We start from the raw sequence: 17682 nt of genomic DNA on the forward strand, positions 1-17682 counted from the left end.
AAGAATTCATAGAACACTGTGGGTCGCACCATCCTTGGGTAGCTGGGTCTAGGCTGTATAAGAGAGGAAGCTGAGCAAGCCAGAGGACCTAGCCAGTATGAGTCACTCCTTAGTGCTCTCTGCTTTGTTCTCTCCCCCCAGGTTCCCTCATGATTGGGTACAATTTGTAAGCAATATAACCTCTTTCCTACCTTTCTTGAATTTAGTCCATGTTTTATTACAGCAACAGGAAACCATACAAGACGAATCACATAGATCACATCATAAGTCTAGATCTGTCCTTATAAGTCATTTTCCCTTGTGGGACTAATTCTACAATGGTGCTAGAGTAGATATATTTTGCTTATTTTTAAAATACTCACATTAAGAAACAAAGGAGTCTTATTGAATATATTCAAACTCAGGGAGCAGAGTATTTCATGTTATTGCACAGCTCCCTTCTATGAAGAGGGAAATAAAGATTATTCATTTGTCTTAGTTGCCTACTAAACCCAGTACCACATTCAAAGTCCTTCATAAAAGAGTGTTCTGTGCCTGAGTCTCTGAGAAGAAAGCAATAAGAAGTACTAATCACCTTCTGGTTCTGGTATTGTTGTTAAGGTCGCACTTCTGTTTCCCGAACACAAGAAGCTGTTTGAAAACAAGTTACTTGATGGTGAGATCATTTTCTCATATTCGTATCTGTATGGACACAGAAAATATTCACCATGAGGTCTTGAGGGCAATGAGAGCATCTACAATTCATTGACTCCTGCTTTCCTAAAAACACAGTATCTAGAGGCCGTGCAGACATGTATTCACAGTAGTCATTCTGACCATCATGAATCCCATTGCTGGGCCAGGGAGATGACTCAGCAGGAAAAGAACTCTCTGCAGAGCCTGATGACCTGAGCTCAGTCCTGGAATCACATAAAGGTGGAGGAAGAGGAGTGACTCCATAAAGTGGTCCTCTAATCTCTACATGGGAATACCTACACCATCCACAGACACATATACACTGGCACACACAGGCACACACACACACACACACACACACAAATAAATAGAAACAGAAATCTGTATCATGAAGGTGTGCATGTAGTTGCAGGGCTGAATACCATAATGCATTATCAGGGAGTGATGGTCCTTGCCTGCCAACCTAGCACTGGAGAGGTGGAGGCTCAAGGTCCCCCTCAGCTATGTAGCTAGTTTGAGGTGAGATTGGGCTTCACAAGAGCCTATCTGAAATAAAAACAAAAAAAATGATATAAACAAACAAGCAAACAAAAAGCAGAATCCAATTTTTAAAACTTGAATGAATAAAAATAATAGATATTTATTAATATTTAGCTATAGTTAATTAATTTTATATAGTTACATATTTAAATAATAAATATTTAAATAATAAATATCATCAAAAGAAATTGTGTATCACCAAAAAAGTGCCCCTTCTTTATAGTTAGCTCTCAAGCCTCTACATGTAGGTGACATAACATTCAGGTTCTCTAAAACCTACCCTCTGTGATTTCTAAATGACTATTTCCTAGAAATCAGCCGGGAGAGATAAAGAACAAAAGCAAGAAAGAGAAAGAGACTCACTAAAGTATCATTGAGAAGATAAAAGCTTTAGAGAGACACAAAACAACACAACAAATCAAGAGAGTTGCTCTGCATTTTCTGAGCTGTGGTCGTATTCTCCCTTTCTGAGAATTCCATCATTCTCACAATGTACTCATTAATTTCAACAGGAAAAAGAGTTCATGTGTCACAAGAGGTGACAGACTCCATCTTGTGGCAAGGCCGTGTCATGAGAAAGAAAACTTGCTAATGTACTTTGGTCAGAAAATGACAGACTGCAGAGTAGAAGAGAATGTGTCCAGCTAAGACTCTTCTGATTGTATGCATGCTGGATTTCCTTTGTTTCTTTTTATTTATTTATTTAGACATAAGTGTTCAACATTCTAATTTTTTTTTTTTTTTTTGGATATTTCGAGACAGGGTTTCTCCGTAGCTTTTGGTTCCTGTCCTGGAACTAGCTCTTGTAGACCAGGCTGGCCTCGAACTCACAGAGATCCGCCTGCCTCTGCTTCCCGAGTGCTGGGATTAAAGGCGTGTGCCACCAACGCCTGGCCAACATTCTAATTTTTAAGCTGCATACTATAGCACAGAAGTCATACCAGCTACTCTCAAGACCTGCTGCCTGGATGGCCCCACAGAGCTTCCAATGAAGTATGGACAGGAGACTGTGTCTCCTTTCTCATGACCCAGTGAGGACAGGTCAGCTTCAAAGAATTATCACCTTTGGCAGAAGATGGTAAAGTTTAATAATAGTCAAAAATTTCTTGACATTAATTTGAATAAAATAGAAGGTAAAAAACAATTTTAATTCCATGTGCATACTTTCAATTCTCCGCAAAAACAAAGAGGCAAAAATATCCTTCATTTCATTCATTATCCAATTTATGTAAGGGTGTATGCTCAACATCTATTTATTCTTAACTGACAATAAAAGGGCAGAAAAAAGGTCAAAATGAAAAAGGGGAATGGCAATTTCCTCGCAGATAGAGAAATCTAGAGATGAGGATGTAGTTCAATTAGTACACCAATCCTGGGTTTAATCCTAAGCACTCAATAAAACCAAGCATGATGGATCAGACCTATAATTCTAGCACTCAGGAGATTGAATAAAAAAGAAAAGAAGTTCATGATTGTCCTCAAATACAGAGTACATTCAAGGCCAACCCGAGCTACATGAGATTGTCTTTCAAAAAATGAAATATATTTATATATGACTTGTGAAATCCAAGATACCTTTGTGGGTACAGATGCCTGTGTGCAAGCCTGACAATCTAGATTGCATGTCAGGTCCCACAGAGTAGGCAGAGAGACACTACTCCTGAGAGTTGTTTCCTGACCTCATATGAAAGCACACACACTCCTTCACCAGAACAAAATAGGTGAAAACAAAATTTTAAAAAAGTCTTATTGAGGGATTAAAAATGTGGTCACTTAAGCTCATCAATCTTGTGATTGAGATATGGATGTAAGAAAGGCCCCTGAATGAGAGCGCAGGGAAATATAACTATCATGCTTCAGGGAACAATAGGGAATGTTTCAGGTCTCTACTTAAAACTGCATGAAGAGACTCCAAACTCAGGACCCAGCTGAGTACTTGAAGCAAAGTCTAAAGTGAGGGGTACGGTGTACATAAGGAATTTCAAGATACTCATGTTCATCCTCCAGCTCTCCAAATGGAAAGGTTAAAAGGTAGGAAAAGATCCACACTGCTACAATGGGGACACAGAGGACAAAAAGAAGAACCATTTCGTTTTAAAACTCCATGCACCAAAAGATGCTGCTCCCATTTCCTTTCTAGCTGATAGCCAAGTTTCTATATATTAAGAAAGTGCAAAGAATTTCTGCCTAGGATAATAATTTGCCCATGCTTCTGAGAAAGATTAACATCATCTGGTCCATCTCTCTCACCAGCCAGTCCAACTCAGACAGAACCCAGTCCATCTCAATCACCACTCAGTCTAGATTAGTCATGATTCAGTCCAGATAAGTCACCACCCAGTCCAGCTCAATCACCAATCATTCCTGTCTCAATCACCGGTTGACTCATCCTACTGAAAAAGACAAACAACTCACATTAACCAAGTCTATTCTTTATATAGAATTTCTATGGTGTAGGAGGTTTTTCTGTTCATGTATTGCTTTCATTGGTTAATGAATAAAGAAACTTTCTTGGCCTAGTTGATAGGGTGGATCTTAGGTAGGCAGAGAAAACAGAATTGAATGCTGGGAGGAAGAAGGGCAGAATCACAGAGAAGCCATGGATCCTCTGCCTGAGATGGATGCTAGTTAGAATCTCTTGTAAGCCACTGCCATGTGGCAATACACAGATTAAAGGAGATGGGTTAATCAAATATGTAAGAGTTAGCCAATAAGAAGTTAGAACTAATGGAAAACCAGGAATTTAATTAATACAATTTCTGTGTGGTTATATTGGGTGTAAGCTAGGTGGGTGGCCGGGAGAAACAAAGGGCCCCTCTCTCTTTACATTTCTATTTAGCTCTCTGTTGTTATTCTTTCTTAAGTATTTACAAATAATGAAATGTCATCTATGGGAGACACTATTACAGTAAGTCAAAGACAAACAAAAGCTACACTTGAAGAAGCCAGAGGCACACATACAGAAGAAGAGAATCACATAGAAAAAGAGGTCTTGAGAAAATGAAAAGATGTTACCTCAGAGGAAAGGTAGAGAGGTGTCCTTGACAATATAAATTTACACACCCTGAATTGAAGAGCCTGGACAATGAAGCTGAATTTCCCAGAAAGTAGCTAAGAGATTCAAAGACATGATGTTAGAAATTTGGCAATATAAGAATGAAATCTAGGATTCCAGTGAACATGTAGTAGCTGCAGAAGAGGAGGGGGAATATGTCATCAGAGAGGAAAGAGTAAAAAAAATCTTTACTAAATGTCTTGACCAAAAGCAACTAACTGATGGAGGTGGCAAAAAACTTAAAGCAATCTTCATCAGTGTCAAACTGTGGAGATAAAAGAGAAACCAGTCACAGTAGTTAGAATACCAATTATAATATCAGAATGCACAAAATTTGAGACAATGTCTCCAAAGTCAATAGGGAAATTTTTTCTCTACAGAAAAAAGTGAGAGAAAGTAAACAGGAAATCAGAGGGTTGGGTGTTCCACTAGTGAGTAATTAAGCATAAGAAAAAGGCAAAGAATGGTTGTGGTGGGGCTCATCTTTGTAATGTAATACCAACTCTTGGAAGACTCAGTCAGGAGGATCACCAAAAGTTTGAGAGGATCACAAAGATTTGAAGCCAGCTTAAGCTAAATAATGAATTCTAACCTGGACTTCATAGCAAGATCTTATCACACACACACACACACACACACACACACACAAACCATAGCAGCACTAGGGAGATGATTCAGTGTTGCAGAGCACTTGATGCTCTTGAAGAGGATCTAGGTTCTTTTTCTAGCACCCACAGAGTAGCAGACAACCATCTGTAACTCGTTCCTGGGAAAAATTACATACTCTTCTGATCACTGCAGCCAACAGACACAATATAGTGTGCAAATGAAACACTCACACAAATATAATTGATTAAAGATCTTAAAAATGAAATGATAAAAGCAAATAATGAAAAAGTGTGAGAGAATGGTCTGTATTCAGTCAATTATATTTTAAATAAACTCTGATTGGCCAGTAGTCAGACAGGTGGGACAACCAGACAGAAAATAGACTTGGGTCAATGAGAACAGGAGCATTCTGGGAAGAAGGAAGCTCATTCCTTTGCAGTCCTGACCGGACCACAGAAGCAAGATGTGACTGCCTTGCTGAAAAAGGTACTGAGCCATGTGGCTAACACAGATAAGAATAATGGGCTAATATAAGTTATAAGAGTTAAGAAGAAGCCTGAGATTATGAGCCAATCAGTTTATAAATAATGTAGACCTCTGTGTGATTTCTTTGGAACTTAACTATTGCGGGAACCACGAAGGACAGAAATTCTGACAACAAAAAAGAGTAGAGGGGAGGCAGGAGGAGAAGAAGATAAGGGAAAAAAGCCAAACAAATTCATTCTGACACCCAGGGAAGCAAAAGAAAGAACTGAAAACTATCCATAGAAAGCAGAAATAGTTTAACATAATTTAAATTTTAAAATTTTCTGTGTAAGACACCTTGCTAAGCATGAAAATAAAAATTAATATTTACATTATTCTATCTCTCACTCATCTGTGATTATATCAAACAGTAGACTCCTCGTATCTGGAGTGTCTACATTCTCCTGATGAGTGATGCAGCACAGGTTTAGGCAGATTCAGAGGATCCATTCAGGTGTCTCAACTTCCTGAAAGCAGTGTTTCAAACCCCACGTCACAGTAAACTGGACTGGACCTTAAGGAGACTGAAGGTCATAAGATTCACAAATCATATTGGTAGAGTGAAGACCATATCTTCTAATTTCCATTTTAGCATTCTGTACTTCGGGGGAGCATTGCTCTTTCCAGGGAGGAAATTCTGAGCCTCATTTCATGTAGGGAAGAGTGGAACCTAAAATTTAATCAAAGGCTGGAATACTCACCGTCCCATCAGGAAATGAGGTAGTGACATTAAGAAACACCCTAGGCCCATAAGCACACAACCAGCACCAATCATGATAGGCCTGTGCAGTTTTGTTCCAAAATAACTCACGAATATAATCAATAGAAGGCTTCCTAGGAGAGGGGAATGAGAATGTTGTTTCTGTAAAGTATTAGCAGATCATAGTAAACAGCCTCTTCATTGTTTAAATAACCACCTTAAGAATTCACTATATATATATGTGTGTGTGTGTATGTGTGTGTATATATATATATATATATTCACAGTAATATATGTGTCTGTGTGTGTCAGTTGTGACCCTGATGAAAACTTCTCTTCCATTCTAAAGAATATTAAATGCTTTATTCAGAAGTATCCAGTTCTTGGTAAAGCATAAAAAAGCAGATGTCAGCCTACACATCATCTCTGACCTCTTTTCTCACGCCTACTGTAACTCTGTAGAATCAAATGCATTTAATTTTTAAACTTAGTATTCAGAAACTCCTTAATTGTTCAACATGGTCAATCATGATGTCTGCTTCTACTGTAACATCCTCCCTTAGACCAGGCAATACTGTTAACAGAAATGTCAGAATCCTAACCATCCAAATGTGTCTTAGTTCTAGATAGCAGGAGTCAAAACTTCAAATGAAAAATTCATCTCTGTGGTTTAGGAGAAAGCTTAGGTTTAAAACTCAGTGGGAAACCTCATTTGACTTAGAGGACCTTGATAAACATGCTTAAGAAATAAAAGAATAAGTGTGGCCTGGTGGCACAGAGCTGCCATCCTCAGTCATAGGGGTTGGTAAGACAGGAAGACTGAAAGATCAAAGGTGGCCTGGGCTGCAGAGGGAGTTCACGACCAGTCTGGGAATCTTACTGTGAACTTCCCAGAAATAAAATGTAAATAAAGGAACTGGAAATACATTTGTTGAATGTTTTGTCTAAGATATGTGAGGCTTACGTCCATTTAATTAGTATTATTCACAGAAGAAAGGAGAATTTAGAAGAAACAAATATATAAATAAGCACTCTACAAATCTCATACTTTTAGTTTGGCGAATATTTACTGTGCTCATACTATATAAAAAGTAAGGATCAGAAAACTCAAACACACTTGTTCATGTCTTAGAAAATACCTCAGTGATCTTAAATATCTCAAAAATATTTGAAGACTGTCTTTCAATTCTATTTCTCTCTACTCTGCTATCTACATAGAAGAAATGTTGCATTATTTTGAATGGTATGTGCCATACCTCTGTATATTTTTTATGCTGTCTCTCTCCAAGACCTGTCATTGAGATCATCAAGCAGAAGGTAATGTCCCAGGATACTTATTGTTTGAACTCTGAACATCTTTCTAGTCTATTGATGAACAGCCATGAATGCACAGAATCTTGTCTGAAATCTCTATTGTTTGAAAGGAAAAGCCTCCCTTCTTCATATTAGGCTTAGATAGCCTTTACATTGCCTTGCTATCCCCCTCAAATAATTTGTGGGAGGGTGTGTGGGAAAAGGTAAGGTGCTGTTTAGGCCCTGGGAAGGTTGCTGGCAAAACTACCAAAACTACCATTTGGTAGGGAAAGGCCTACCAACTGCTGCATTCACTGGTTAATGACTGAATTTAAGACTTCTCTTAAATCACCTGCCAGTCAGTGGTGGTATTGTCATTTTCTACTTTAATTAGGACTTTTTTACCTTTAGTTTCAAAACCACTGATTTCACAGAAATTAGAATTTCCAAGAACTTGGATAAGAATTGTTATCAATAAGTATTAACTGGACATTAGCATTTGTGTTTGTGGTAGTGCAGAAGGCAATCGTGACTTGAAGAGTCATCATTCTGTCTCCAAAAGGCTTATAACCTTGTGGTTGTTGTAAATACTGCAAAAAGTCATGCAGCCAATAATTACTAGAAAATCAGATGTAGATAATCTTTGCCTTTTTAAAAAGCATGAATATTCCTTCCTGAAAAAATGTTTAAATGTTCTGATAATTATACTTCAGTGTAACTGGATTCCTTTTGAACTATATAGTTTCATTTTGTACAATTAAAATGTCCTAAAATCAGGTGGTATTGGCTTTTCAATAGGAGTCCATAGCATAAAAAGATCATGACACTCTTCAAAGCCCATAATGGCTCTCTGGCACCAGAAGGATAAAAGACACATTCCAGAGCAAGCTATAGTCTTTTCCCATTTTTTTGTCACTGCACACTTCTCCAGGTTCATGTTCTAACAACTTACATCTTCCAATACCTCAGGGCTGACTTGATCCAAACACAAACTATTTGATGGTTCACCCCTGTACACATCTCTCCATCACATTTACCTGTCCGTTTCTCCTCCCGGATCACCTTTCCCCTTCAGGATATTGTCTTCCCTAGCTCAATGTCTTCCATAGGACCTTGGATAATGAATGAAGAGCACATGCTGCATCTAACACACTAGAACATGACTGAATCTATAAAAAGTCTATGTAAGACATTCATCCTGACAGCACTGGGAAAACCTAGAACACATGTAAGATGTTTTATCCTGGGAGATAAGATGAAACAACCTCAATGTGGATTAGTTACTTCACAGTCCTGATTTTCATGGCTGTTTTGGTTGAATACATTAAAATCAATTTCACTTTGAAGGAAATAAAAACTAAGAACAAAAGGTTTCCAGGTCACTTTGTTTTAGAAGGCATCTTTCCCTCCTTCGCCCTTTGTACTGTCATATTCCAGTTCATTACCCTCACTACCCAAATCTTTGGAATTGTGTCTGACACAATTCAGACACAGGAAAGCATCCTCATCTTCCTCAGTGTCTATGACTGGAGAGCTGCCAACTTCACAGGCACAGTGGGGGCAGAGAAGCATTTGCTCTTTCCTTCAGAACACCAGTTCTTCCAGGCTCCCACAGCAACCTTCTAAAATGCCGTGAAAATGGACTTATTGTCTGTCTCAGTGATCTAGTGATGGAATTAGATATTAATACTCTAAATCATATTTCAATCATCAGAAATAGAGGCCATATCAGGGTATATAGTAAAGAATACATATTATCTTGGGTACATTTAAATAAATGGTTACTCCACACCCAGACCAGGCCGTTCAAACACATCAGAAAGCATGTAATTCAGTCAGTTTAGAAAACCTTATGCAGGAAATTAGGAGAGACTATCAATACACAATAATAAGTAAATATAACTCACCAATATCAAAACTCCCATTGATAAGTCCAGCTATAGATGTGGGGATATTGAATCGCCTCTCTATTTGTGTGAGCATGGAAATCATATAATTTCGTGATAGTGCTTGGGCTAGACATGCCATTGTTAATGCCAACAGAAACATCTAGGAAGAAAAACATTTAAGAAAAAGTGAGAACTTTGTTTTCCAATTATATATCTACCAACTACTGACAAAACAGCCTCTAAAATGATGTTTGCTTCCAAACTAAACAGTCCTTGAACATGGAAGAAACTTTAAAATGTAATCTCTCCTCTACCATAGTGTCCTAACCCTGGAAAAGCAGTTAGAATAGTAGATTAGCAGCGGTGAGTTTTGTAAAAAGGTATGTCTTTGTTTTTCTATCCATGTACCTTATTCATACAGAGAGACATGGAGCTATTCAATGTAAGACACATTCATTGATGGGTCTTCAGGATTATAAGGTTATCTCCAAGACAAGTGCTGTCCACTTTAAGGAAGGCAAGACGCAGAACACAATTAAACCAAAGCATATTTCTGTTCATGTTTTCAGGATCCTTCTCGAGAACTGTATCTTCCTTGGGCTGCCATGCTTTGAACCGTGATAGTTATGGACTAAACCTCAGAAATTTTAAGGCAGCCCCAGATAAATGTTTTTCTTTATAGGAGTTGCATGGTTATAGTGTTTCTTCAAAGCAATAGAAACCCTGAGACAGTAATCAAAGATGAGCGTTGGGAAATGTTTATGATACCTCATGATATTTCACTATAAATGCTAATAATATTGGTAATTGATAATCAGAATACCCATCATTATCCTTAGCTTGAATTTGGAGATGTAGCTCAGCAGTCAAGACCACTGGTTGCTCTTTCTGAGGACCTGAGCTCAGCTCTTCACACCCACATTGTGTTTCAAAACTACCTGTATCTTTAGTTTGAGGGAATTCAACGCTTTCTTCTGGCCTCCAAGGACACCAGACACACAAGTGGTACACCAACATACATGGGGGCAAAAGGGTCATATACATAAAAACATAAATTGAAGGTAATTAACATATTTAACAACGGAGAAGGAGGTATAGATCAGTGATAGAGGTATTGGCCGTTGTGTTGAGCATCTGGGTCTAATCACCCATAGCACTTGAAAACGATGACACTGAATGGTGAGCACTCACACACATACAGAGAAAAACACAGAGAGGGATACATAAACACAGATGCCTCAGAATGATGGCTTTGTCTTTAAATGTAGGACTACCACTATCCTTTTCAGATGAAGTACAAACACATTGCACAAATTGTCCAAAGAGACACATCTAGTAGACATCTTTCAAAGGTTAAGATCCAGAGGCCCTGGGGTCCTCAGAATGTGAGAACTGAAGGATAACTTGAGGGGTTGGATTTCAATAATTCATGCATCACTGCAGGTAAAAACACTTCCCACGACTGAGTCTGAGGCCTCCTCTCATTTACATTAATGTATGGAGTCCACTACAGGTGGAAAAGGTTAATGAGCTTGTGATTGGATGACTTAGGAGGCAGCAGCTTAGAGAGGAATCTAGGAGGAACTCTACATAGACCTAGTCTAACCATGTTCAGATCCTGGGTTAAGCTAAGCTTGCATTTAGTGATACCTTTGGAACTGTGAGAAGGATAACTATCTCAAAACTATTGAAAACCACCCAAACAGTAAACAGAATAGATATTTTCTCTTACATAATGATTGGAGTATTGTCAAAGCTCATAGAATATAGTCATCTGACTAGATCTTTGCATATTAATCAACACAACACTTTTATTCAGGAACTGTTTCCTAGGCGTGACCTGATCTTTTGTCAAAAATCCTTCAGAACTGAGCACTGGCTGGACCTCTGACCACAGGCCAAATTCCATCACAGTATAATACACATATAAAATATTTTAAGTCTCATGCTCCTTTAAGACTCCCTAAAACAGTGATAATTAACCTTTATAATGATGCATCCTTTATTACAATTCCTCATGTTCAGTTGGACACAACCATGAAATTGTTTTTATTGGCTCCTTCATAGCTTCGATTTTCCTACTGTTATGAATTGTAAAGTAAATAGTTGTGCTTTCCAATGACCCTAGGTGACTCCTGTGAAAGGGACTTCCACCCTTAATGGGTCTCAAATCATAGGTTGAAAATCTGTACTCTAAGTTAGTCTGAAAAATCTGTCTAGTTAAATAATCCTAGCTAGATAACCATAATAATAAAATCAACTTCTTTAAGGCAGTACATTAAGAACACATTAAGCAAAATAGTTTTTATGTTGGGAAACTTCATATAAGCTGAGCAATGTTACAAGAATTTTCAGTGCTTGCTTTAAAAGATTGTCATGCATATATACATGCACATATATCTAAATAATTCATACCTTCATTTTCGAAAAACATCTCACCCCATGGGTTGCAAACCTTTTCCCAGGTTCTCCCATGTTCTTATGACGGTTTCCAGATGTTTATGTTTTAAATGTCTTACTGCTTCCTTTTCAAAAAAGCAAACAATTGTTAATTAAATCATTTACTGAGCTGTAATGAGTCATTCCAAAAATGAAAAATAAAAGCTTTTCTAGGTCTCTTAGTCAAGATTACTATTGAGATAAAATACCAAGACAAAATCAACTTAAGTGGAAAGGTTTTATTTTAACTTATAATGTTTCAATTACAGTTCATCACTGTTAGATTTCAGGGAAGAAACTCATGACAGCACCCTGAATACAGGTGCAGTTGCAGAGGCCATGGAGAATCACTGTTTCCTGTTTTGTTCCTTATGGCTTAGACTGCCTGATTTCTTAGACAACCCAGGATGGCAATCCCAGGTATCCACCCACAGTGAGCTGGGCCCTCCACCATTAATTTTCAGTCAAGAAAATGCACCAAAGAAAAGACCATGTCTCCTTGGGACTGTTTTTCAACTAATAGTCCTCCTACCCAAATGTCACTAGCCTGTGTCTAGTTGATATAACCTGTTCAGCACAGCTGTGGAAGTGATTCAATTGGTACTGTGATTCCTATGACTGAGGACCTCAATTTAAATTCTTAGCAATCAAGTGATCTTCTGGGAAATTTTTTGTAACCCCAACACTGGGAGGACCCAGACAGCAGGATCACAGTAGTGTGTCAATCTGGTACTCTAATCAAATGAACAACTGAAAAATTTGTGAAAAACCTCCATTATAAAAACTGAGGTGGAGGAAAACATTAAGTATTGACTCATCTATGTATGGGCATCTGCGCCTGCACACACATTTACATATACATACATATCAATATGTACATATTCACTGTATTCACATACATGTACACATAACTATTTGAATAGGAACAATTTAACTAATACCTTGAATACTATAAAATTACCTAGGAAGTTTTTATTCTGACTGATCATGAAAATAATGCTATAAGAGAAGTTTTGGTTTGCTGTGGGAACTCCTTCAGTTAATAGCCTTTAAGATACCAGTCCACTTGGGCATGGTCACTTAAACTATAAATGCAGCCATAATTCATTCTCTTAATATCTCTCTCTCTCTCTCTCTCTCTCTCTCTCTCTCTCTCTCTCTCTCTCTGCTTGTGCAGTGGACTGTAAACTGTGAGTCTACACCTATATTATAATCAACTCTGAGCTAGTGTGGGACTATTTTATACTGTCAATCTACATTGGTTTGTTGATTTCGACTGAAAAAGCCAATACAAACTACTTTAATTAGATTTCCGTGTTATTAAAGCATGACTCAGAGCTTGTTAGGCTCTGGTGTTAACCTAATGACAATGTAGTTAAAATAAAACTTTTCAATTCTTTAGCAAAGCAAAAGAAACCCAGATGGTGCCCTTTCAACTTACTTGAAGGCTGCTGCCTTTAAGAACTCGAAGCTATCTCTTGGTTTTTTTCTCAACCTCTGCTCAACTAAATTCACAAAGGCCACTTTCCAGGCTTCCTTCTTGAGGTCTTTACATTCCAAACTTCCCTGGAGTCTCAATATGAGAAAAACTTTTTGAGGCACTTTGATTCACAGAAACCTAGGGAGACATAAAATTTTACTCAAAAATTGATACAAACATAAACAACAGATACATCTAGAACTTCAAAGTTTTAAAATGTAGGGATATGAAAATACCAGAAACCCAAAGAGACATCTTGCATGGTTGTTTATCACTACATCTTATGTATGTACAAACATGCACCTCTCGTTCTTTTCAATGTTTCTTAAACCTAACAAAGGTCTACCCATTTGTTTGGGAATTCTGAAATCAATACCTAAAATAAAACTGAAGAACTGATTAGCAAAAAAAAAATGCACCTCCCTGTATAGGTTTTATGCATGTACAAGTATTAATATACAATGCAGAAAGGTGACTTGAAATCTATTTAACAGTACTAGCCTCATCAAACTGTTTTGTGTCTTGGAAGTAGGACATTTTCATCACCATTTTAATTTTATACTTATTCTAGAAAGTCCAGAACACAGATCATGGGCCTCCAACTGGTCTCTGTGTACAACATAAACCAAGAACATTTCCCCTAGACTCAGAAAGCTCACAGACTTATATAATGCTCTTGAAATTTGTCCATATTCACACACACACATATGTCACACAAAAATGACTTCAGAAGGCAGAGTTGGCCACCCACATCAACATGGCCCTCATGATTGCAGCATGGTCTATGGACATCAACATGGATTCCAGCTGCAGCACAATCATGGACATCCCTACGGTCTATTGTGACAACACAGATCATGGAAATAAATCAGACTTCAGAACCAGTAGGACCCAGACACAGCTCTCTGCAGCAGAACAGCTCCAGACATCACCATAGCCTTAGGTGGAAGTTCAGGTCACTCAGATCTCTAAGGTATCTGGAGGCAGAATGGTCCACAGAATATGGAATGTGGTGCAGTACCGACCAAGGATATCTTCCTGACCCTTGTTGGAATCATGTACAAAAGACATCATCCAAGCCCCTATCAGCACTCAACTGGGTGTCATGTAGTAGTCATGAACCCTGGCTCTCTTAACACAATACACACAAAGATATGTTTTATATTATAATTATATACATAATTATATAATATTATGTAATTATATAATAATTATAAAATATATATATATCAGATAACCACTTGCTTCTTTGTTCAATTTTGTCCTCCCCTCTTCACCACCAATAAGGATTGTTTTAGCACGCACGAAAACAGCTGGCATGATGTTTCTTCTGGATGGCATCCCTCCACGCTTCTGTCTGTGAGTCCCCACTGATCTCCACTTTATCCTGAACTGTACCCAGTCTAGACTGAAGCATTCCCCAAAGTTGCTGCAGTTCCTGAAGAAAGCTTGCCTTACTCTGCTCATTATCCAATACAGGTTGTTCTCAGAGAACAATGCAATGGAAATTATAATTTTTATATTGTCTCAATTATTCTCTTTTTTATCAGCATAGGCAAAGTTTGAGGAACAAAAGTATCTTAATCTTGTGGAAAAAATATTTGAACTTCTTTTTCTCATATAAAAAAGTGTTTACATGTTTCCATGTACCCCTCATATCTGAAAATACAGCAAAACCCCAGGGTTTCCCCTAATCCATTTATGTGTACATTTTCTCATTCACATCTTAAAGAGGAGACATCTGGAGAGTGTTAGGTATAAGACACCATTGTGACCTTAATCCCAGATGTGTTGACTTTTGCCGATATGATTTTTTTGCCTTTTTATATTGAAGCAAGGATTATTTATGTCTATCATGCAAGACTGTTATGAAAATGAACTGCATATCTCCCATCAACACCATGACTTGTCCCTGGAATTAAACAGTCACCCTGTCAATGGCTGTGAATAATATTCATTCACTCCATAAATGTTTATTAAGGCTTTACTAAAATCTGAGCACAGTTGTATGTATCACGGGTCTGAAGATGAAGAAGATGAAGCTTGTGCTCATTCTCAAGAGGTCACAGAAGCTATGGGAGAGACAGATCATAAACTGGTGAACGGTGGCTATTGCCATGATGCAGTCAGTGTCAGAGGGAAAAGAAGATTAATGAGAACCATTCTTATGCCCGTGTCATCTGAGTGCAGCATAATAGCTTAGCTTCTTCTTCTTTGAAATAAGTACAAGTTTGAAGATCTGTTTGCAAACTATCTGCACGTTTGGGACAGACAACTCAGTTTCTCTAACCACAAATAAAAACAGCATCTATTGTCTTCGAAGTGCAGAGAAGAAAACAGAGTTTATAACCAAAACCAAAAATAATTTAATGTGAGAAGACAGTCACAAAGACAAAAGAAGTGTTAGAAAGTCATACTGGGAAGCAGGTTAAATCAGGAGGTGAAGGAGCTGAGATGCACAGGCTGGAGATCTCAATGTCAGAAAGCCACCGCTGGAAACTAGGAAAGCCCTGGCATTTCCCGTTTCTCCATAATCACAATGTCACACAAATATTTACCAGTAATACATCCTAACAGAGTCTGATAGACAGGGAACCTTTGTTTTCAGTCTAGCATATAGAATAAATAGAGTATGGGAGTAAATGGATGTGAAAACAGATGAACACTAGCCAAAACAACCATAATCCTCACTGCCAAATTAAATATCTTAACACATATTATAAAATGACCGCACAAGCAAGAGTCAGCTAATGGTAGTTGTTTGCTGCTGCAGAATAGATTTAAAGTCTACAGTGTTGTTCCAACTGGGTCAGGAGATAGTTTGTTGAATATTTCAGCATGATGTGTATGTGAGTACTGTTGATTAATTTTGCAATTCTGGCATTTTCCCCTGTATTTAATTACAAAACATTCAGGCAGCTGAGTCAATAGTTTCATCTCAATGCATCATCAGTACATATTTGAAGTCCAAAATCCAAATTGGGAGTGCCTTTGAATGCTACTACAAAACAATGACCCACAAAGCCCCTAACTGAATAACCTTTAAAACACAAAGTTGAATTAAAAAATAATTAGTGGACTCAGTGCATCTAGCTCTTTTGAAGTGCTTTTCTTTCAGAAAGATTTATAAGACAAAAGTAATTGACAGCATTGGTCCAATTATAATCTCCATTTGTACCATTGAAGCACCAATACTGTTGTATTCCTTGCATACAGAGGCCTACTAAAGCTCTCCAACACACATATTGAAAACTAAAATTCCTGTTTTTTTAAAAGTTGCATGTATTCACTATCTACCTGAATGCTTGCCTTTATACCTGTTTACATAAGACAATTTGACACAGATAACTTTGTGAACACAGAATTTATATAAAGAGCTCTATGTAAACTGTTTTAGAAACCAGTGTTGTTTCATAATTTTTTATTTTGATTATTAAAATCTTAGATTTAACATTAATTTAATAGCAAATACATGATAAACTTTTTATATGCCATTTAGACCTAATGAACTAAAAATACTTTTTTTTGAAAAAAATCATCACAGTTATTTATTTTGTATGTGCACATGTGTGTGTTGAATTTGTGCAATATAATACATGTATAGGTCAGAAGAAATATTGCAAGACTCAGTACTCTCCTTCCACCACATGAGTTTTTGGCATGTGATTCAGTTATATGTCCAAGGCAACAAACTGACTTTTACCCACTGAACCATTGAAAAGCCTCCTTTATAGGCTTTCTAGTACTGTCCCAAGACCCAATCTATTGTTGGAGGCCACTTGTTCATTTCCAGACTGCCCTGACTTGACATAATCACACAGAAACTATATTATTTGCAATACTGTTTGGCCAATAGCTTAAGCATATTTCTGGCTTACTCATATATCTTAAATTAACCCATTTCCATCATTTCATATTTTACCATGAGACTTGTGACCTACCAGCAAGGTTCAAGTTAGCAGCTTGTGTCTTTCTCCTCTGATGGCTCCATGGCTTCTCACAACTCTGCCTTCTTTCTCTCAATATTCATTTTAGGTTTCCAGACCTAGTTGTACTCTGCCCTATCATAGGCCAAGCCAGATTCTTTATTCATTAACCAATAAAAGCAACACATATACAGAAGGACTTCCTGCACCACAAATCCAATCTCAGACATTGTGTTTAAGTAATTATCTGTAGTTTATAGATAAGAACCAGTGTTTTGGCCTTTTCTTGGCAAGAGAAGGATGCTTGAACATCATAACAGAGAACATCATGGAGCTGAGAGATGATTTGTTGGTTAAGACAACTTGCTGTTCTTCCCAGAGCACACATCAGGTGGTTCAGAAGTACCTAAAACTCCAGCTCAAGGTATTCAGCACCCTTGTCTAGCCTCCTTTGGCACCAAAACCATGTAACAGACACACATACTCACACACATCGATTTTTTTATTAAAATTTCTAAGAATGCCAGCTGTTCAAAATAGCTGCCAATACA

At 37.6% G+C, this 17682-nt stretch overlaps 1 protein-coding gene across 4 annotated transcripts in view; it reads right to left on the bottom strand.

Moving 5' to 3' along the window:
* The window catches only part of LOC121434013 (solute carrier organic anion transporter family member 1A5-like), a 68012-nt gene extending 50815 nt beyond the window's left edge, over nt 1-17197 (bottom strand). For all 4 annotated transcript variants that reach the window (XM_041632771.1, XM_041632762.1, XM_041632753.1 and 1 more), the window contains exons 1-6: nt 17147-17197; nt 13167-13343; nt 11702-11811; nt 9305-9446; nt 6106-6238; nt 575-681 (exon numbers count right to left, since the gene is read on the bottom strand). In XM_041632771.1, coding sequence (XP_041488705.1) covers nt 575-681; nt 6106-6238; nt 9305-9446; nt 11702-11761 — 442 coding nt within the window. In that variant the 5' untranslated portion in view covers nt 11762-11811; nt 13167-13343; nt 17147-17197. The remainder of the gene's footprint in view (nt 1-574; nt 682-6105; nt 6239-9304; nt 9447-11701; nt 11812-13166; nt 13344-17146) is intronic.
* Nucleotides 17198-17682: the final 485 nt, after the last annotated feature.

This window comes from Microtus oregoni, unplaced genomic scaffold, assembly GCF_018167655.1.
Source record: "Microtus oregoni isolate MIOR12 unplaced genomic scaffold, Mior012 000002F_ref0000024, whole genome shotgun sequence".
Taxonomy (NCBI): Eukaryota; Metazoa; Chordata; class Mammalia; order Rodentia; family Cricetidae; genus Microtus; species Microtus oregoni.